This window comes from Monodon monoceros, unplaced genomic scaffold (assembly GCF_005190385.1).
Source record: "Monodon monoceros isolate NGI ecotype Baffin Bay Population unplaced genomic scaffold, NGI_Narwhal_1 Super_Scaffold_11, whole genome shotgun sequence".
Lineage (NCBI taxonomy): Eukaryota > Metazoa > Chordata > Mammalia > Artiodactyla > Monodontidae > Monodon > Monodon monoceros.
Window position 1 is genome coordinate 48,136,414 of NW_021703767.1, and position 22,585 is coordinate 48,158,998.

General features: G+C 37.6%; 1 protein-coding gene across 3 annotated transcripts in view; it reads right to left on the reverse strand.

Annotated features, from left to right (window-relative positions):
* ABI3BP (ABI family member 3 binding protein) overlaps window positions 1-22,585 on the reverse strand; it is a 262,119-nt gene that overhangs the window by 8,362 nt on the left and 231,172 nt on the right. For all 3 annotated transcript variants that reach the window (XM_029213847.1, XM_029213848.1, XM_029213849.1), the window contains 2 exons: window positions 22,175-22,384; window positions 17,526-17,634 (listed from right to left, as the gene is read on the reverse strand). In XM_029213847.1, the coding sequence (XP_029069680.1) occupies window positions 17,526-17,634; window positions 22,175-22,384 (319 nt within the window). The remainder of the gene's footprint in view (window positions 1-17,525; window positions 17,635-22,174; window positions 22,385-22,585) is intronic.

Below are 22,585 nucleotides of genomic sequence, written 5' to 3' on the forward strand. Positions count from 1 at the left end.
CTGCCCATTTTTGGATTGGGTTTTTTTTTTGATATTGAGCTGCATGAGCTGCTTGTAAATTTTAGAGATTAATCCTTCATCAGTTGCTTCGTTTGCAAATATTTTCTCCCATTCTGAGGGTTGTCTTTTGGTCTTGTTTATGGTTTCCTTTGCTGTGCAAAAGCTTTTAAGTTTCACTGGGTCCCATTTGTGTATTTTTGTTTTTGTTTCCATTTCTCTAGGAGGTAGGTCAAAAAGGACCTTGCTGTGATTTATGTCATAGAATTAAAACATTCAGTGTTTTTAGAGTGAAAAACTGCACATGAAAGCATTTTGTAAACTAATCAACTGGTAGAAAGTGCCATTATCCTTTGCAGTAAGACTGCTGATATAAAGCCACCCATCTCACTCATTTAAATAAATTGTACATACATGGGGTGCTCTGGCATAGAATATTTTCCACAGATTAAATTCTAGCTCAGAGGCCTGATGAACTTATTAAAAAAAAAAAATGGTGAACGAAAGTGGAAAAAGAAATCACAGGCACCTGGACTTGGATTCAAGCAGGCAATGCATTCCACACTCCAGGCCATTGCCAAAAAGCTCTGTGCTTTGGCCAAGTCTGATTGCTGAAATTATTTCCATGTCTTTTTATTTCACAGTTATTTACACTTCAGCTATATTTGTAGAATGGCCACAAATATTGATAAGCTACTTTGGGGGATTGTTTTTTGGTTTTTTCCCCAGTGTTTTATGATACTTGACAAGTTTTGAAGAAATCATTTTAAATTAATTAACTGCATGAGAACTAAAAGGCACATATTTTTGGCTGATTAAACAGAAAATATATAACAGAATATATTTTAAAAGGCAAAATCTTTCCCAAGAAGCACATTTTATCACAAGATTTACGACACTGTAGGTAGAAGAGAGTAATGTCTCAGAGAAAATATTGATTATACATAGGGAATAAGCATAGGATTTTAGCTGTGCAAAAATCCCATAGAGGAGAAGAAAGTTATTTAAAATAAAAAGTGCAGAATAAATAAAACTTCAAATGTTTGGAAAATAAAGTTAAGGAAATTTTACAAATACTAGAAAAAAAGTTGAAAAATGAGAGAAAATATGGAAATGAGCAGATTTTTTCAGGGAATATAAAACTAGTAGGTTCTAGAAGAGAGAGGAGTGGAAAAGGAGGGTAGAAAATTATCTTAGAAAGTTTTTAAGTGATTTCCCAGAATTGAAAAACATGGGTTTCTAGATTTAAAAGGCCTAATATTTGCCCAGCAAGGTGAAAAAAGAAAAAAGACTAAAGCAAACAAATTGCAAAATTTCAGGGTACTGGGATAAAGACAAGATCTTAAACGTTTCTGAGAAGAAAATAGGTCCTATTCAAAGGATGCAGAACCAGAATGACGTGACATCTCAGCAGCTCTGGAAGTTAGAAAATAATGGAACAATGCTTTCAAGCGTTCATTTTATCCTACAATCTATGTTTGGCTAAACAACAGTATCAGAATAAAACATAGATATTTTCAGACACGTAAGAACTCAAAAATATTATCTTCCATAACCTTTCTTCAAGATGTGTTTCTCAAGAAATTCCAGAAAGCGAGTAAACAAGGAAGACATGGGATATAGGAATTAGGGGGATTCAACAGAGGAGAGAGGCAAAAGATGATGGTGAGGGCTTCCAGGAGATGTTGCCATAAACAAACACAGGTAACAAATAGATGACTTGAGCACTTGACCGTTTGGAGAAATAGTCAGTCTAGACATATGGATATAATTAACAGAAGAAATAGCTAAAATAATTGGGAATGAGAGAGGCAGGACTAAGGTGGTAACATAGGAAGCTCCTGAGCTCTCCTCCCCTCACAGACACATTGAATGCACAGCTGCACATAGAGCAGTTCCCTCTGAAAGAGATCCAGAAACTAGCTGAGCAACTCCTGTGCATTGGGGAAATGAGAGAATACCCCCATCAAAATGGGTAGCAAAGGCTGAGACACACTTGACATAAATCCCATCCCTGACACAGCACCATATAATCAGGAGGGAATCCCCAACTCCCAACTTCTTCCTGAGGAGCAAAGGGTTTGTAATCCACATCTGCATCCCAGCTTTTAAGACTCTTACCTGAGGGATGGGTCCCCTAAACATCCAGCTCTGAAAGCCAGTTGGGCTTGTGTTTATGAGACCCATAAGGATATAGCAAATCCACTTCTTCACAAGTGCATGAGCACTCACTATGGCAGAGCAAAAGGGCACAATCACCTACCTCAATATTTCTCTGAAAGGTGTGTGTTTGTTTATCTGCCAGTGTTTAAAGCTGCAACCTGAGGGTCAGGATTTTAATTTAGCAAGCTCTGGGGGCTGTGAGCCTCCCTGGAGACCAGGGGAGCCATTGGATTCTCTCCCACCTTCTCTCTCCAGCCTGCTCAAAGTTGCTAGTATCTGCCTGGAAGGAGGTTGTAAACATGTCTGTGCCCTAGTTTTTACAGCTTCCATCCAAAGGGATGCGTCCTTGGATCACCTGGCTCTGATAGCCAATGTGTTACTTAGCCATTCATGAGTCCCACAGGACTGTGGCAAAGAAGCAGTTTTTAACTAGCTGCCCCCCAGGGCTCAGCACAGAGGAAGCAGGCAAAAATGCCCATCTTCCTATCTTTCCCTGAAAGGGTTATATGCATCTTTTAAAAGCTGACACCTGAGGGTGAAGCTTTTAGTTTTAGCACATGTTTAGGGGTTGTCTGTGATCCTCCCCAGCAACAGGGAAGTTGGCATACACCTTCCCTGCCCTCTTCCTTCAGCCTGCTACAACAATAAAACCAAGCCACTAGTATTTCCCTGGAAGGGGCTTTTACAAATGGCTGACACCCCAGCTTTTGCAGCTGCTGCCCAAGGAATAGGTCTCCATATTGCCTGTCTCTGAGAGTCAGTGGACTTGTGTTCACAAATTCCACAGGACTAGCAAACAAAAAGCAGTTTTTAATAGATGCAGGAACACACTTCCCTACCCTATCTCCCTGCCCTAACTATATCCTGGGCCCAGCAGGCAAAAACAGCCATCTCCTAGTGTTTCCCTTGAGAAATGTAATATTTCCTGCCATATCAGTAAACAAAGGATGTCACAGTCATCAGCAATTGCAGCCCTCCAATGTGAGCCCTGAGGGAACTCAGGAAGGAAAGAATACCTGCCATCTAGCAGCCATCAGACTGCAGCCACTCCCTACAGTGAGCCCTGAGGAAACTCAGGATGTAAAAACACTGGCCCCAGATAGCTGAGGTGCATATCAAAGGAATGATTTCAGTAAGCCTAGACTCTTGCATCTTCCCATACAAAGAAAAGCACTAAATTCCTTAACTTGGGATATCTGGTTTTCTTTAACAGTAATCTTTTGATGTTCTGACTACCTGCTCTTTGTTGCAAAACTATCCTGGTTCCCCCCCTTGCCTCTGCAGAGCAGTTCTCCCAGGGTTACTTGAGATGCTGCCTCCCAGGCTTGAAGTCCTAAAAACACCCACCAAATAAAATATAACTCTCAACTTTTAGGTTGTGAATATTTTTTAAGTCAACACCCTGGAAGCGGCTTAACTACATAATTTCCCACCTGCTGCCTAGGGCCCAGCTTATAATCAGCCTGCATGTAGATGCTGACTGTGTTCCTCGCCTTTGGGACACTCATGAGTTTTGGCATACCCCCAGCTACCAGGAGCCACTAAGAACAAAGAAAGTTGCTTGGACAATCTTAGAGGTTTGAGAAACAACTACGAGCTCAGGTTGGGCTGATTCAAGAGGTTCATTTCCTACCTGAGACCATTCTATTGAGACTGGGAGAGGCAGCTGTTTTATCTAATGTGCAGAAACCAAACAGAGAATCAAGGAAAATGAAGAAACAAGAATATGTTCCAAGCAAAAGAACAAGAAAAATCTCCAGAAACAGATCTTAATGAAATGGACAAGTGATTTACCCGATAAAGAGTTCAACATAAGTCATCAAGATGCTTACCAAGGTCAGGAGAACAATGCGTAAACAACGTACAAAGGGATAGAAAATATAAAAAAGTGCCAAACCAGAAAACACAGAGTTAAGAATATAATAATTGACCTGAAAACTTCATTAGAGGAGTTCAACAGCAGACTAGATGAGTGGAAGAAATGGTCAGTGGATGCACAGATGGGGCAGTGAAATTCATCCAATCAGAGGAGCAATGAAAAAGCTTAAGAGATGTATGGGACACCATCAAGTGGATCAAGATATGCATTATATGAGTCCCAGAACGAGGAGAGGGAAAGAAAGGGGGCAGAAAGCTTATTCAAAGAAATAACAGCTGAAAACTTTCCTAACCAGGGTAAAGAAACAGACATCCAGATACAGGAAGGCCAGAGAGTTCCAAATGGAATCCAAAGAGGTCCACACCATGAGACCCACATTAATTTTAAGAGATCCACATTAATGATAATAAAATTGTCAATAGTTAAAGACAAGGAAAGAATCTTAAAAGCAGCAGGGGAAAAACAACTTGTTATGTACAAGGGAGCTCCCATAGCAATATCAGCAGATTTTTCAGCAGAAACTTTCAGGCCAGAAGGGACCAGCAGATATATTCAAAGTGCTGAAACTAAAAAAAAAAAGAAAAAATTCTCAGCAAAGTTGCTCTTCAGAATTGAAGGCAAGATAAAGTTTCCCAGACAAACAAAAGCTGAAAGAGTTCATCACCACTACATCAGCCTTATAAGAAATGTTAAAGAGAGTTCTTCAAACAGAAACAAAAGGATGCTAATTAGTAACAGGAAAACGAGAAAGTATAAAACTCAATGGTAAAAGTAAATACACAGTTACATTCGGAATACTCTAATGTTGAAATTGTCATGGGTAAATCACTTCTAACTCTAATATGAGAGTTAAAAGACAAAAATATTACAATAACTAACTATAATAATTTGTTAATGGGTATACAGTGTAAAAGTGTAAATTGTGGGGCTTCCCTGGTGGCACAGTGGTTGAGAGTCCGCCTGCTGATGCAGGGGACACGGGTTCGTGCCCTGGTCCAGGAGGATCCCCATGCCGCAGAGCGGCTGGGCCCGTGAGCCATGGCTGCTGAGCCTGTGCATCCGGAGCCTGTGCTCCGCAACGGGAGAGGCCACAACAGTGAGAGGCCCGCGTACCGCAAAAAAAAAAAAAAAGTAAATTGTGGCATAAAAACAAAACGTGGAGAGAAGAGTGTAAAAAAGTAGAGCTTTTGTGTGTTTGAAGTTGTCATCAACTTAAAATAGACATATGACGTTTTATGTAAACCTCATGGTAACTACAAAGTAATAACCAATGATCGATATACACACAAAAAAAAGAGAACGGAATCACAGCATAACACTACAGAAATTCATCAAATCACAAAGGAAGAGAGGAAGAGAGGAGCAAAGGAATTATAAAACAACCAGAAAATAATGAAAAAAATAGCAATAGTAAGTCCATATCTATCCGTAATTATTTTAAATGTAAATGGACCAAACTCTAATTAAAAGACAGAGTGGCTGAATGGATTAAAAAACCAAGACCCATCTAATTCTCCTAAAAGAGACTGACTTCACCTTTAAGGACACACATAGACTGAAAAAGAAGGGATGGAAAAGATATTCCATGCAAATGGAAACCAAAAGACAGCAGGGATACCTATATTTATAAAAGACAAAATAGACTTTAAGCCAAAGATTGTGATAGGACACAAAGAAGGTCATTATATAATGATAAAGGGGTCAGTTCATCAAGAGGATATAACATCTGTAAACATGTACACAACATAGGAGGGCCTTAGTATATAAAGCAAATATTAACAGATCGGTGGAAGAAATAGCACTACAGTAATAACAGGGAACTTCAATGCCATGCTTTCAACAATGTATATATAGAACACCCATACAGAAAATTAATAAGGAGACACTGGACTTAACATAATGTTAAAGCAGATGGACCTAAAGGACATGTAAAGAACATTCCATCCAACAGCAACAGAATACACTTTCTTCTGAAGAGCACATGAAACTTTCTTCAGGATAAGTCATCTGTTAGGCTGCAAAACAAGCCTCAATAAATTTAAGAAAATGGAAATCATATAAAGTGTATTTTCTAACCACAATGGTAAGAAAATAGAAATCAGTTAAAAGAAGAAATTGGAAATTTCACAAATATGTGGAGATTAAACAACAAACTGAACAACGAATGGGTCAAAGAAAAAAAATCAAGAGTAATCAAAATATATCTTGAGCCAAAGGAAAATGAAAAGACAACATACCAAAATTTTGGAATGCCTCAAAAGCAATTCCAAGAGGGAAATTTATAGAAATAAATGCCTACATTAAGAAAAAAGTAAGATATCAAATAAGCAAACTAATTTTACACCTCAAGGAATAAGAAAAAGAAGAAAAAACTAAGCCCAAAGTTAGTAGAAGGAAGGAAATAACAAAGATCAGAGCAGAAGTAAAAGAAATAGGGACCAAAAAACAATACAAAGATCAACAAAACTAAGAGCTGTTTTTTCATAAAGATAAATAAAACTGACAAACCTTTAGCTACAGTAACTAAGAAAAAGAACTCAAATAAAATTAGAAAATCAGAAATAAAAGGAGACATAACAACTGGTGCTACAGAAATACAAGGGATCATAAGAGACTACTATGAACAATTATACACCAACAGATTGGATAACCTAGAAAAATGTATAAATTCTTAGAAACATACAACCTACCAAGACTAAATCATGAAGAAATAGATAATTTGAATAGACTAATTACTAGGAAGGAGATTGAGTCAGTAATCAAAAACTTCCCAACAAACAAAAGCCCAGGACCAGATGGGTTTACCAGTGAATTCTAGCAAACATTTAAAGAAGAATTAACACCAATCCTTCTCAAAGTCTTCCTATAAATTGAAGGGGAGGGGGGAACTCCCAAACTCATTTTCTGAGGCCAGCATTACGCTGATACCAAAGCAGACAAGGACACTACAAGAAAAGAAAATTATAATCCAATATTCCTGATGAAACATAGATGCAAAAATCCTCAACAAAATATTAGCAAACTGAGTTCAACAATACATTAGAAGGATCATAAACCATGATCAAGTGGGATTCATTCCAAGAATGCAAAGATGGTTCAACAGCCACAAATCAATCAATGTGATATACCATATTAACAAAATGAGGAATAAAAATCTATATAACCTATATGAACTCAATAGATTCAGAAAAAGCATTTGACAAAATTCAGCATTCTTTCTTGATAAAAACTCAACAAACTTGGTACAGAGGAAATGTACCTCAACATAATAAAGGCTTATATGACAAGCCCATTGAGCAAACATCATACTCAATGATGAAATGCTGGAAGCTTTTCCTCTAAGATCAGGAACAAGACAAGAATGCGCACTCTCACCACTTTTATTCAACATAGCACTGGAAGCTATTAGTCAAGAGAAGGAAATTAAAAGATGCCCAGATTGGAAAGGAAGAAGTAAACCTTCTATTTGCAGATGATGACATGACATTATATATAGAAAACCCTAAACGCTCCACCAAAAAGCTGCTAGAACTAATACATTTGGTAAAGTTGCAGGATACAATATTAATATATAGAAATCTGTTGGTTTTCTATATACCGAAAACAAACTATCAGAAAGAGAAATTAAGCAAACAATTTACATTTACAATAGCCTCAAAATTTACAATAGCCTCGAAAATAATAAAATACTTAGGAATAATTTTAAGGAGATGAAAGATCTGTACACTAAAACCTTTAAGACATTGATGAAAGAAATTGAAGAAACAACAAATAAAATGAAAGATATTCCACATTCATGGATTGAAAGGATTAATATTGTTAAACTGTCAGTACTACCCCAAGTGATCTACAGTTTCAATGCAATCCATATCAAAATTCCAATGGCAATTTTCACAGAAATAGACAAAACATTTCTAAGACTCATATGGAATCACAAAAAGACCCTAAGTAGGCAAAGCTGGAGGCCTCACATGTCCTGATTTCAAACTATATTACAAAGCAATAATAATCAAAACAGTATGGTATGGGCATAAAAAAAGACACATAGATCAACGGAACAGAATAGAGAGCCCATACATAAACCTACATGTATATGGTCAATTAATTTATGACAAAGGAGCCAAGGATTCACAATGGGGAAAGGCTATTCCCTTGAATAAATGGTGTTGGGAAAACTGGATAGCCACATGCAAAAGAATGAAGCTGGACTCCTATTGTATACCATACCTAAAAATCAACTCAAAATGGTTCAAAGACTTGAACACGAAACCCGAAATCGTAAAACTCCTCAAAGAAAAAATAGGTGATAAGCTCCTTGATATCAGTCTTGGCAATAATTTTTGGATCTGACTCCAAAAGCAAAGGCAACAAAAGCAAAAATAAATAAGTGGGACTACATCAAACTGAAAATCTTCTGCACAGCAAAAGGAAACATCAACAAAATGAAAAGGCAACCTATAGAACGGGAGAAAATATTTGCAAATCATATATCTGATAAGTGGTTAATATCCAAAATATATAAAGAACTCACAGAACTCAATAGCAAAAAAGCAAATAACCCAATTAAGAAATGGGCAAAGGACCTGAAAAGACACTTTTCAAAAGAAGACATACAAATAGCCAATAGGTACATGAAAGAATGCTCAACATCATTAATCATCAGAGAAATGGAAATCAAAACCCCAATGAGATATTACCTCACACCTGTTAGGATGTCTATTATCTAAAAGACAAGAGATAGCAAATGCTGGTGTGAGGATGTGGAGTAAAGGGAACCCTTGTGCACTGCTGGTAGGAATGTAAGCTGGCACAGTCACTCTGGGGAACAATATGGAGGTTCCTCAAGAAATTAAAAATAGAACTACCATATGACCCAGTAATCCCACCTCTGGGTGTATATCCAAGGAAATGAAATCATTATCTTGAAAAGATATCTGTACTCCCATGTTCATAGCAGCATTATTCACTCTAGGCAAGGTATGGAAACAACTTAAGTGTCCATTGATAGAAGAATCGATAAAGAAATTATGATGTGTATACACACACACACACACACACACACACCTACATACAGTTGACCCTTGAACAATGTGGAGGGTTACAGGTGCCAACCCCCCAAGCAGGTGAAAATCTGAGTATTGCTATCTCTGCCTCAAAAATGGAGGAATTAATAAATGACTCACCCAAGGGCAAGAAGCTGAAATAGTTTGGATAGAATCAGGACTCAAACCCTAATTCTTTTGATTCTGCATATTATGATCTCTAATCAAACACAAACTTTAGTCAAAGATCTGTAAAATGAAAATATAGGTACTGTATTTATTGAAAAAAATCCACATGTAAGTGGACCCATGCAGTTCAAACCTATGTTGTTCAAGGGTCAACTGTATGTATGTATGTGTATACACACACACACAATGGAGTGTTATTCAGCCTTAAAAATGAAGTAAATCCTGTCATTTGCGATAACATGAATGAAACTGGAGGGCATTATGCTAAGTGAAATAAGCCAGGCAGAGAAAGACAAAGAGTTCATGGTATCACTTATATGTGGATCTTTAAAAAAAAACGTCAAACTCATAGAAACGGAGAGAGTAGAAAAGTGACTGCAAGGGCTGGGGTAAATAGACGCTGGTAAAAGGGTACCAACTTCAGTTGTAAGATGAATAGGATCTGAGGAGCTAATGAATAACATGGTGACTATAGTTGAAACACTGTACTGTATAATTGAAATTTGCCAAGAGATTATAATTTATATGTTCTCACCAATTAAAAAATAGTAAATATATGATGTAATAGATATATTAATTCAGGGGGAATCCTTTCATAATGTATATGTATATCAAGTCACGTTGTACGCTTTAAGTATCTTATAATTTTTTTCATCAATTATACCTTAATAAAGCTGAAAAAAGAAGAAAATTATTGAAAATTGTTGCTTCTGGCAAATGGAATTTAGGAATAGGAACGAACTGCTTTGTAGTATTTGAGCTTTAAAACCATGTACATGTTCTTCTGATAAAAATGAAAATTAAATTTAAAAAGCTATTTCTAAGACCTACTTCATCAAAATGAATAAGTGGAGTACAGTCCAGGTGACAGCTGCAGTCAAGCCTTTGGGTCTTGTAGAGGACAAGCCAAATGAATAACACCCCTGGCAGAAGCCATGCCTGGTTTTGCCCAGATAGGTATGGATCCAAACAAAAACAATTTTCCTGGCTGCCCTATCAGAAAGCAGCATGGCTCTGTGGTTAAGGCCATGGGTTTTGGAGCCAGAAAGAGTTGGGTTCACAGCTGCACTAATGTGTAACTTTAAGGTAAGTAACTTAATCTCTTTGAGCCTCAATTTCCTCAAGTATAAAGATGAGGATAATAATGGTATTTGTGAGGATACTATCAATTATAGTAATTATAACCTCATAAGGGTATAAAAGTATCTGTGAGTTTCTTATGAGGATTAAATGAGATGATACATGTAAAAGCAAGGTACCAGGCACATAGTAAGTCATTATAAATATTCTCTAGTATTATATCTCTAAAAAATTATTTTAAAGGTGCTTCTATTCTTGGGGAATTTGACACACACTGCCATAGAACTCTCAAGGCAGAACTGTTCTATGTCCACATACTTGCTTTTGTGTTTGTAAAGGTTATAAGAAGGGCATCTGTGGTTCACGGGCAAAACTGACAGAGATAGGGAAGCTCCAACCTGTGGGATCTAGCCTGAGGTAAACCTCCAGGTCTGGCTAGGGCAGACACTTCTCCCCGCCTCCCCTTCCTTTGCTCCTCCCTATAACGATTTTCCTCTATTTTTACCCATAACATACAGCTGAAGTATAGTTTTCATTACTTGATAAACTTAACAAAAGCTCATAAACCTCAGGCAACCACTTTTTATATAGAAAGGCCCCCCCCGTAGCTCTTTGTTGGTTTGAATTGTTTTGTTAGCTGATTGGCCCCTAGTGTCATCTTGAAATATTTGGGCCCCATTCAGGTTGGTTTTCAGTCAGAGGGAAAGAAAGGGAAGAGGGGAAAAAGAAAAAATAAAAAAAGAGTAAAGAGCAGTGGAATAGGGAAATCAAATCAGTCAGTTCTCCAAGGACACTGCAGGGTTATGGAAAGCATTTCTGGATACCTGCCATGTGCAGGCATTGTGCTGGCCTGGGAATACAGATGAGAAGCAAAGGGCAGAGCTGCGGAGATACTTCGAGGACAAAATAAGCCTAAATCGGACAGAAGAGAGAGGAGCCGGGCATCAGCAGGCATCAGGGATCATTAATTAGCTGCCCAGTAGGTCCTTAGAGACATTTCTTTTCTCTCCCATTTCTGTGGGGGGGGACACAAATTCCAGATCTGGGCTGCACTCTAATTCTGTAGTGTTGCTATGAGTATCTCGCACCCCCTCCCTAGATACTGAGGAGCTCAAAGTGAAAAGGAATAAAAAGCAGCAGCATAGCACAGGGAGATCAGCTCGATGCTATGACCACCTAGAGGGGTGGGATACGGAGGGTGGGAGGGAGACGCAAGAGGGAGGGGTTATGGGGACATAGGTATACATAGAGCTGATTCACTTTGTTATACAGCAGAAGCTAACACAACAATGTAAGGCAATTATACTCCAATAAAGATGTTAAAAAAAAAGAATATGGCGATATGAAAAGAAGAATTGCTCTTTTTAGAGACTAGTGGAGTTCCGTGCTCTTAGCTGTTCTTCTGCCTGATGAAAAGTTGCAAACCTGAGCAATCAACTCAATTTCTTCCTTCTTTAATGAGGAAGCAATTATTCTGCTGCTGCTCAGACCTACAATAAAACTAAATAAAATGCCCAATGCTCTGGCAGCTTATTTTATTCCTTTCTACAAAGCCGATGAGAAGAGATATTGTAAGTTAATACAGACTGCAGAGACCAGAATTTCACAAAAACCATATGAATAAGGGCATAATGGCCATTCCACATACCTGGTTTGTTCAATCAGATTTACAGTATACAAGAAGTTGCTGCCTCTATTCCAGTTTATTTTTAGTGCCAAGGTTTTATTAAGTCAAACAACATAAACCAACGGTCCCAAACTATCTTTGCTGTCAGCTACAGGAAACTTTGGTAGGTTTTAGTCTTAGAGGAAGAACTGTTCTCCAGAATCCTCCTAAACCACAGACAACAGTTGAAGTACTTGAGCAGGTTAAGTAAACTTGATTTATCTTAATTCTCAGACAGAGTGCCTTTTCCATAGGAAATCGCTAGACCACATGTATGTCTAGCACACAAAGTGGATTCTTCAGTTTTTTAGCCAAGCAAGGAGACACATGGTCTCAAAAAATTTGTCTGAAAACAAATCACAGACCACAGACATCGATTCAAAGCAAAAATGGTTTAACAGGACAATTCTACTTGCTGTAAGATGGACCCAGGTTTTGGTTTTATTTTCAGTTCCAGTTTTCCCACTGATTCTGTGCATGGCTTCAGATAGCATAAGATTACATCATTTTAGAGCTGGGAGAGATTTCAAGATTAGTCCACACTTTGTGTCCTTTTAAGCAGTGGTGCAACACAATTTTTTAAGCCATATACTTTATCATTTCTTCCATTCACAGAACTAAATATAATCATAGTGGTCTTTGCAAACAAAGTAGTTGGCTCTGGACAGGAGAGGCTCTTCTTAATATTTTTCTTTTAGTTCAACAAGAGCCACACAATGAGGTTTCATGGGGAAAAAAATTAAGTGGAAAATAAATATTGGAGAGTGGCCTAGATGGGTACTGATTCAGTGGACACTAACATCTCTACATTTTCTTTGTATTTTAGGGGCGGGGGTGAGAGAGGGATCCTCCAAAGAATGTGATAGAGTTGTGCCACAGCCTCTTGCCTCTGTTAACAGATCTCCTGCTTCACCTGACTAAAACAGCTCTGGCTGCCCACAAACAGCCCCTCTTCCCTGCGTACATCTATCACCCCAGCTGCAAGAAGCCGTCAGCAAGGCCGGGCCTGTCCCTGCTGTGCCGCCCTGGGAGCTGCACCCAGGTTCCTCAGGGCAGCCAAGCGGCTCCATTTTCTAGAGACAGAAACATCTCACACCAGGTGTGCAGCTGAACTCTCCCAGCAGCAAGACACCTGCTGGATGGTCCCATACTGTGGGTTATTTTTTGAGCTTCTGCAGAGTAAATAAAACTTGGCTAAGTCGTTAAAAATGGGCAGGGAGACGGTAGCATCATTGACTGTCTTTTTGATTCTAGAATAGTGTGTGAACACTTAGAATTTTTATCCCCAAAAGCCCTGTAGATCTATTTTCTCTGCCTTGATTCTCCTGGATGTTCTAACACCAAGCTCTACTCCACCTATGTCACTGTGTAACGATTAGCCAGTAATTATCACCTGTTTTTAGAGCTCCTGTTTTTTAGTCAGGACAAATGATGGAAAATGCGACTAAAATAAATTCTTTATATGTGTCTCCTAGAATTGGAAAAAAGCTAGATATTCTTTCAGAAGTTATTATCTTCCAGCTTTTCAAACAGGGAATTCCAGAACCTCATGGGGGAATTTTAACAGCTATAATTCAAAGTTTGCTTATTTAGGGAGTTTACTATGTATTTTGACTCAAAATTTTCCTCAGGTAATGAAATGTGACTGAAGTCATTCTTTATAGCTAATAAAAACCACCTGCTAACTGCATCCCGTACATACTTCCTTTTTATTTTACAGGGAGTCTTTTATTAACATTAATCTTGGATCATGGTTGGGGTAGAGAAGATACAATAGAAAGGAACATTGCCTTAACAACGTGAGACAGTATGAAAAAAGCTTGCATCAAAAGAGCCAACAAACCTACATTGGGGAACTCGTAGTTTTATTATACTTGCTGTAGCCTTGCTGTCAGTAGTAACTTTGAAGACTACTTATATTTCACCTAAGTTGTGCACGTGGATTTCACATGGAATACTACCGTTCTTTCTTTTCTTGCCGGCCTGCTTCATGCTATCCTATCCTTTACTGTCAAGTTCTTGTCTCAAGTATTCCACGAGGCTTTCTCTCCTCTTCTAAATTGCAGAACCTGGGTGTAAGTCCTACATCGGCATGTTCTTTTATTCTATGTTATGATGTTTCATGGGTGTTAGTTTTGTTTCCTCAGGTAACTTTAGGCTCAGAAATCTCAAAGTAAATGAAATGATTTGACTTCACTTTATTCTTCCTTGGTTATTTGACCAATAGGGGTTTCAACACATAATTTTAATATTTCAGCTCAAAACGTTTTTGCCCATTAGATAGACAGATTAATCTCCATCATACCTCTGACAGTGCAGAATATATTTACAAGCTCAGTGGGGGCTGGGATCTACTGAACTACTAGACCACCACAAAGTTTCCCATGGCATAGACTAAATAATTTTCATTAGAAAATTTACGTCCATGTATGTTATATTTGTCCCCAGTGTGAGAATGTTCTTTACTTCAAACTACTGATATACAACTTTTAAATCATGACCCATTAGGGACGATCAATATAATCCTGGTCAAATCACATTTATGAACATTAACAGTCTTTATATCTAAATGGATTTCATTTAATTGTACCAAACTAAAAATAACATTAAATAAGCCACATACAGACATGCATAGTGGCCCCAAATTTATGTCAAGTTGTAAAACTTGGCATGGAGTTCTGATTACAGGGATTCCTAATCTTAGTTTAATACTGCTTTTTCTAAAGACAAATCCAGAAAGGGCTTCCTTTGGGCTTTGCTCGTCTTGGGATAAGGATAGGTTGCAGGGGTCCTCCTTAGAACGTACACTGATGACAGACAGCAGAGACAAGCAAGACACATAGGAGGAGGGTGGGATAAAGAGGACAAGGTTGTAGCTGAGTCCGAAACAATTACAACCAGAAGCTAGATGTGAACCCCATGACCTGATCGGTCGTGTGATTCCAGAATGAAATCCAGCTCAGCCCAAAGGCACGTTTCTCTTATGTACCTATTTGACAAATTAGGTCAGATGCCAGAATGGTACTCATGAAAGAAATTAACAAAAAGTTCTTTTAGTTAGATTTGTTCTACCAACTGCTATTCGTTATAAGTAACTCTAGTATCAAAAGTGATTATTCCAACTAAATGCAAGTCAGAATGAAAATGAAAGTCAGAGCAAGGCACTCCCCAGTTACCATTCTTTAGGGTCTCCCCATCACTTGACCATGTTTCTTGATCTGGCACAGAAGGCCCTCCCTAACTTGGCTTCTGCTTCTCTCGGCTTCTACGGCTTCTGTCCACTTTTCGCCCCTCACACTGGTGAAAACAGCCCGTTATTCACCACACACAACCGTGTCATTTCGGGCCACTGCTCTGACATGTGCTATCCTCCCTGACATTCCTTTCTCTTAACAGTCACTTAGCTGGGTCCAGCCTACTCCTCCTTCACGCCTCAGCCTAGGGGTCACCTCCCCCAGGAAGTTTTTCCTAATTTCCCCACACTTTGCGATGTGCCGCCCACTCTGGGCTTCTGTCGCCCCTGGTGCAGACTTCTACCAGAACTCTCACCACTTTGTGTAGAATAATAGGTCATTAGCGACCTACCCCACTAGCCTCGAGCTCCTCAAGGGCAGGTACCATGCTTACTCCTGTTTGTAGGCACAACACCAAGCACAGGGCTGAGCACATTGTTGGCACTCAGTAAATGTTAGCTGAATGCAGACCCCAACCTTTTACCAACAAATCAGGTTTAAAATGTCACTGGCATTATTCTACCTCTGATTATGAGCTAATAGGTGCACTGTGAAATCCGAGAACAGCCTGATTCAGAAAAGGAATACAATGAACATTTAGAAATTGGATGCCCTTCAATGTACGTTCTGCGTACTACACAGCTCACTTTTTCTTAAGTGGAATAAAAAGCAAGAAACTGCAGAGAAAAGCCAAGTTTTGTAAGCCCAAATCCACCTATTAAAAAGCCCAAATTAAATGACCTTTTCTCTTTTACTCTTTCCTTAAAATAAATTATAGGCTCTCTCCCTGTTAATCTTGCTAAGGAAACAGAACCAAGATCATCAAATGGGCTTTTACTGAAATATATGCTTATTTTGGCTAACTTAATACCTTCAAGAAAATTAGCAGTTGCAAAATTCTCCATATTACAATTCAGAGAACTTAAAAGAAGAAAACATGCACTGCTGGAAAAGTGTTGTTTTTGCTGTATAGGACTACAGTTTATATACAGCAAACCATCTATAATGAATTAGATACTTCCTTTTCTCCTGAAAAGATTAGAAAAGTCTCCCTGCTGTCAGAGCCCAGAGAGGCTCTTCTGGGTGTCACAATCAATACCCAATTCAATTCAGTCACATGACAATGAAAGATACAAGAAATAAAACATGAAAAAAAAAAATCTCTGATGCTGAAGTTCCAGTCTTCACCTCCACTGATCTTTTTCAACACTGAGGAACTTTATCAAGTTATGAAATACTCAATCTGGAAAAACTCCTGATTGTGTGAAAATTGATCTATGTTGCTTGGGATACTATAACTTAAGATGTCAGAGGTGTTTTTGTTTTGTTTTATACTGAAAGTATAGACAGTTTATCAGACAATGTTTTGGAGCTTGAAGGAAGAAATCGATTTTTCACAAAGAGTGAAATTTAGTCCAGAAATGAATTTAGCACATTGGCTTTATCATGGAAATTCTTGGCTGTATCCATTTGAGAATCTCCTTGAGCAATACATTTGATAATTTAGCCATGTAAAACAAAACAAAAACAAAAAACCCCTTCCCAACTACATTTCTAGAAATGCCTAAGGCCCTTATTTTTCTTGAAATAATAAAATGAACTGATAAAATATTAGGTATTTTAGATTTAAAAAGGAATCACAAAACTATACAGCAAGATAAACAACCTGGTATCAATGTGTAGTAAGGAATGCCAAGAAAAGTTGTTTATTATTGAACAGCTGTTAATATTCTATATGTCCATTTTCAAAAATCTATTCTCATTGGTCTATATTAAAAAGACCCAAAAGCAAAGGGTTACTGTGTCTGGGACTAGTCTGTAGCTATACTAAGCATTAACTATTACAAACTTTCACCTACATTTGTCACATGGCTTTTGTTTCCTTGCCCTCTCCTTCCAGCATGCCAGGCAACTTCTTCTGTGCTTCAAATCTAGTTTACACCATCCACACTCCAGTTGTCTCTGGTCTATAGACTTTTCCTCCTCTAAATTTTGGTATTTAATATCAATGTTTGATATTAATGGCCTTCTATCTTTCAATGTTCCCAGCTATACTGTTAACTTACAAGACCATCTTGTCAGCTCTTGTATCCCCACAAATAACTTGCATATTTGTAAACCATGACTCTAGGGGTATCTAGTGCTGTGTATGGAAAGCCAAAGAATGAAATGCAAACTAGACCTTCCCTTAAGATAGAGAAGGATGATGTCATTTTACTCCTTTGTTATGATTTTTGCACTCTCAGAATTCACCTGTAATAGCACTGGTGGCTCACCTTGTGTCTGGTTTTAGATTTTCTACTGTGGAGAAGGTTTGATTTGTAGTTTGAATGGACTTGTTCTTCCCACTGAATGACCCATTTTCTCTGGATATAACTTCATATTCTGAAAAGCAAAAAAAGCCAACAGATACTTGTCTTTATGCTCTGGTGAACTGAATGTTCTCGAAGCTAACTGCATAACAGATTCAACTCTCATAAAAGTGAGCAACAAGATTGCAGGTCTAGAGACGTATTGATCATACACATTAGCAACTTCCAAATGGGGACTGTCAGAGGATGATGAAGGTCCCAAAGCATTTGGGAAGTTGCTCATTGACCATTTCTGTTTTCTCTTTACCAGAGCAGCAAAGGTCTGGTAACTGTGAAGACTGTTGATGCTCCTATGGTAGCGTTGGTTATGGATAACCTATGATTTTGTTAGGTAAGTCAGATCATCTGCCATTGCTGGAAAGCCCAGTGTGGCTTTGTAAAAAACATTGTATGAGGAGCAGTGTTTCAGTAGAAGCACATTTCCTGCTCATGGGGCTTCACAATATAGCTGGGAAAAATGTCACTGACTACATGGTACTGCTCCAAAAAACTGAGTTGAAAACCACAGCAGCAATAACAGTTAATCAAATAATGAACAATGAACTATACTTTTCTATAGTTCATTATTTTGAACTACAGAATTATGGGATTTTGATACCTACTGCTTAAGTAAGTTACATAAATTTTGTACATACTGCTAACATATACCCCCTTGATAATTATCCTTGAATTAAAAAAATTATGCCCTCAAAGTCTGCATAGAGATCTGCATAAATTTAACTTAAGGGCAGGTTTCTACGAATTTGTAGGGCTAATCAAACGAAAGAGACTTTCAGACTAAGAGAATATAATTTACTAATTTACTTTCCCTGCTCTCAGTTGGGGTTCAGTTTAATGCATGTGACAAGATCACACAGAGGGTTAAAAAAATCAAACAAAAAACAACCAACCAACCAACAAAACCCTACTCAAAAACAGCTTCATCAGTATGAAGAAATACACAAGTGGTGGGCATCAGGGAAAGTGGGAAGGTTGCAAAGGAGCTGGCAAGTTACTGGGGATTTCTGCTGTTAGCACTGAGACCAAAGGTAGGAGATGGATATCGGAAATAAAACTGAAATTATAGAGTAACTCATGGAGACTTATAATCACCAATTTTAATTTGGGAAGGATCTTTACTGGTGAATTTTAAAAAGCCAAAAAGGAGGATCACTTTTTCTGAGTAATTTCCTATGACCATCCTTTTGAAAATTTGAAATTAAACTGGAAGGCAATGGTCATTGTATCTGGACACATTAGTGCAGCTATTAAAGGACTAATGGCCCATATTTAAGACTCCTTCCTCAGACTCTCTGCTCCCAATCTATGTCTCAGTTGGCTTTCTATTCTAAAGGAGTGTGGAAAGAGAGGGAGAGGTAGGAGCCCAAATTCAATTATGTTCGTTTTATATCTTTTCCTCAGCTGTGAAGGGACATTTACTAGAAAAAGATCAGAGTAATTAGAAAGGAAGTAAAATTGATTTTTTAAAAATGGAAACTGCATGACTTAATGGGAAGAGACAGACCAAGCCACTTGCCTGGATCTCAGTCTCAGTTTTACCATCTGTAAAATGTCCATAGTGTCTCTCCATAGTGTTGCTTGTAGGGATTAAAGAAGGAACATATGGAAAGTGCTTAATAGTATTTTGCATGTATTTTGCTCAACAGGTGGTACCTATTATTATTATATCTTTTATTATTCCTTATTATCCCCGAGTTGTGTTTTGAAACTAGGATCACAAAAATTTGAGAGATTCCAATTGGAAAGATTCAAGTGCTGCTTAGTCACCAAAAGAGCAATTTATATGACACTCCAGCTGGTTATCCATGAAAGCAATCACCTTCAAAAAACATCTTTGTTTGGGTCATTCCTCATCGACTGTGTGATATTCTTTGTAATATCACCTTAGCCTTTTAGTATACTTCAACACTTATAGCACATCTTTTCTAATTTTCTTTTGACTCAAGTTTTAAATGTTAATTTAATACTATTTTTGTCCTGAAAGACTGTAGTTTTCAAAATGGATCTAGAAGTTACCTTCATGATTAAAAAGATATTTAGAATTTTTCTCAGAATTCTTGTCTTAGAATGTATATATCTTTCCTTTTTAATGCTTCAAAGTGATAATAGCTTTTCATAAATCCACGAACGTTATAAAAATCTACCACCAACAACAAAAAAGTATGTGTCAATATTTCTTATTTTAAATAGGGGATTTAAAAAATAATTTCATTAACAGTAAAGATATAAGAAAATCTACAGAGAACTGACACAATAATTGGTCTGTTTTTTCCCCCTCAGAGGGTTTTATTGCCCTATTATGAGATAATTCACTTAGAACATAATTATTATAAATATTGGGAACATCACTATCTGGTCAATACAGCATGAAAATAACAAATGGTAATACTACTCTCTGTTAAGCCTTATACTCACAATAAATTGATAGCAATAAGAATTATTATTATTATAAATTAAAAAACCCTGAAGTTCAAAGAGGCTAATTATAGATCCAAGTTGCATTATCTAGAACACAGTTGGTCTGGGATTTAAATCTATGTCAGCATGCTCTTGATGTATCAGAAAATGACACCTTATAAGTAATTTGAGTTGTCCAAGGACCCAGGCTGTGGCCAATCTCTATGGTGTACCTATTTCTACTTTAGTGTAGAAGGGATATGGAGAAGCATCTGAATTTGGATGCATTTACTAGAGGTGAATACATGCCTATCAATTAAAAGAAAGATTACTGACAGAAGTCAACCTGGGGAATGAAGAATATGTTTCACTCTCTTTTTGTTATCTTTCTTAATTCTTTCTTGAAAAACCATTTCCAGTGACATGAGAATTAATCTCTGTATTATCTGAGCTGCTGGTTTATAAAAGATTACATTTGAAATCAAGTGGTATTTAATGGAACACTAAAAATAAACAAAAATGGAAAAAAATAGAACAGATCATTAGGGCATATGGTCCAACATTGAAATATAGACTAAGTGAGTAATGGTTAAATATGGACTTATTTCTATTTATAAAATATAATAGTTATAGATGTGGTCCTTATCCATGAAAATGGTTATCATAAGTCCAGTATCTAGTGAAAGATCTCAAGCAGCCCGTTAACATTTAATAATAATAATAATGTTATAAAACTAGTTGGTTAGATAAAGTATATCCTATTCATGATTCTTTGAAATTACAGGTTTATATAATTTAAAAAAGTTACATGATGAAAGGAAAATCCTACTTTAAATAGCTAAATCAGATACTATTGACATACCCAAGTGAATATATATTAGATTATTAAACAGATTAACCAATTCCAACTTGATGTCCTATATTTTTAAGGCAAGTGAAATTTTATAGTTCATTTGGTCTTGTGAGAATGAAGCCTCAGACTATCACAGGAACTCTTTATTAGCACTGCATATGGATTGAGAGTTTTCAACTTTTTAATACATGTAGATAATCAATACTTAGAGATTGATTTTTAGATATTGGGATGATAATACCTACTGGTGTAGTTCCAAGTAAAGAAGCAAGACTAGTCAAATCCCCAGGAACCATGGGCAGTGGCTGGTTCTTTCTCAAAACAAAGGCAAGCTTTGCATAAGAAAGGAAATTCACAAAATATGGTTAAAAATTTAAAAAGCCAGTTAAGCAAAGATAAGCTGCTTACACTGGAAGTTGCCCAGACCAAATGGTTTTGTCTGAGGAGAAATAGCTACTGTTTTCTCCTTTATTCATAGAAAACTTTTTTGGCAGATCCTGAATCTCCCCACTCCTCACCTTGCCCTGTGTACCGCTCTCTACTTTTCCTGACAGCCTCTTAGTGGGCAACTCTATTCTGCCTACCCACCCCAGGCACACGGTGGCAGGGACATGGGCAGCAGGAACCTTGTGTCCTCACGCTGTTTGCTACATCCTGTAGCTGATTTGGGTTATTAGTCTTTCCACCCCTCCCCTCTACCTTGACTATCCTGTTCACTACAGAGAATTTAAATCCCATATAACAAATTCAAAGAATGACTCAGGGTTTCTCATTTTTCATAGTCATTTTTAGAGAAATTGGATGAGTGACAGCAGAATCAAAATTTCCTGAGATAAGCAGAAAATTGACCAAATTAAAACAATTTTCCTAAAATGATTGAAATAACTTTTAGCCTGCTTGAAAATTCTAGGTCAATCTAGAAATTGGGATGGTGAAAGGAAAACAGGTTTAAATCTTATCAGCAGTGGCAACTTCCCATATGTGATCTGTGATTTTCAGGTAATGAGAAGACTAGATATACCTTCACATTGTGAAAAACAGTTCTGAGAGGAGAAGGAAGGTATGCAACTTAAAGAGATCTGCTAAATTAACAGGGAGACCATAACCAGGACAAAGATGATCTTTTCGCATCTTATGATACTTTTAACAATCATGTACCACAGGGACAGCAGAACTCTGCGGGGACTTGCTGTTCCTAAGATATGCCTCACAGGCCACAGTTTGAATCAAGGTACCACATTCCCAATGCATCGCACTATCAATGCTTCCCACCGTAGTGACAGTCCATGTGTCATGATCTTACCAGTGACAGTGTCATTGAGTGGCTTATCCCAGTCCAAGATGACAAAGGAGGGACACCCTTCCACAGTGACAACAGTGAGGTTCGTAGGTGGGTTCTGTGGTGGGCTGGTGGCATTCCCTTCTGTGGCCTCTTCTTTGGGGAATCGCTTGACAGAGTCAGTGATGGAGCAGGGCCTGTTGTCAGGCTTTTGGATATACCTCACGTGAGGACCTAAGACAGAGAGGACATTGAGCATTATTTTTTTTTTTTTTTGAGCTTGGAAAAAAGGTGGAGGTGAACTCATAAATAAAATTATCTGTTTGAGGACATTTGATCTAATACTATAAGCAGATGGATGAAAGCAATGATGTGGAAGGTTTGAATTTGTGAAAATCCAGAACCCTATCTTTGGGATACATGATATGGATGTTA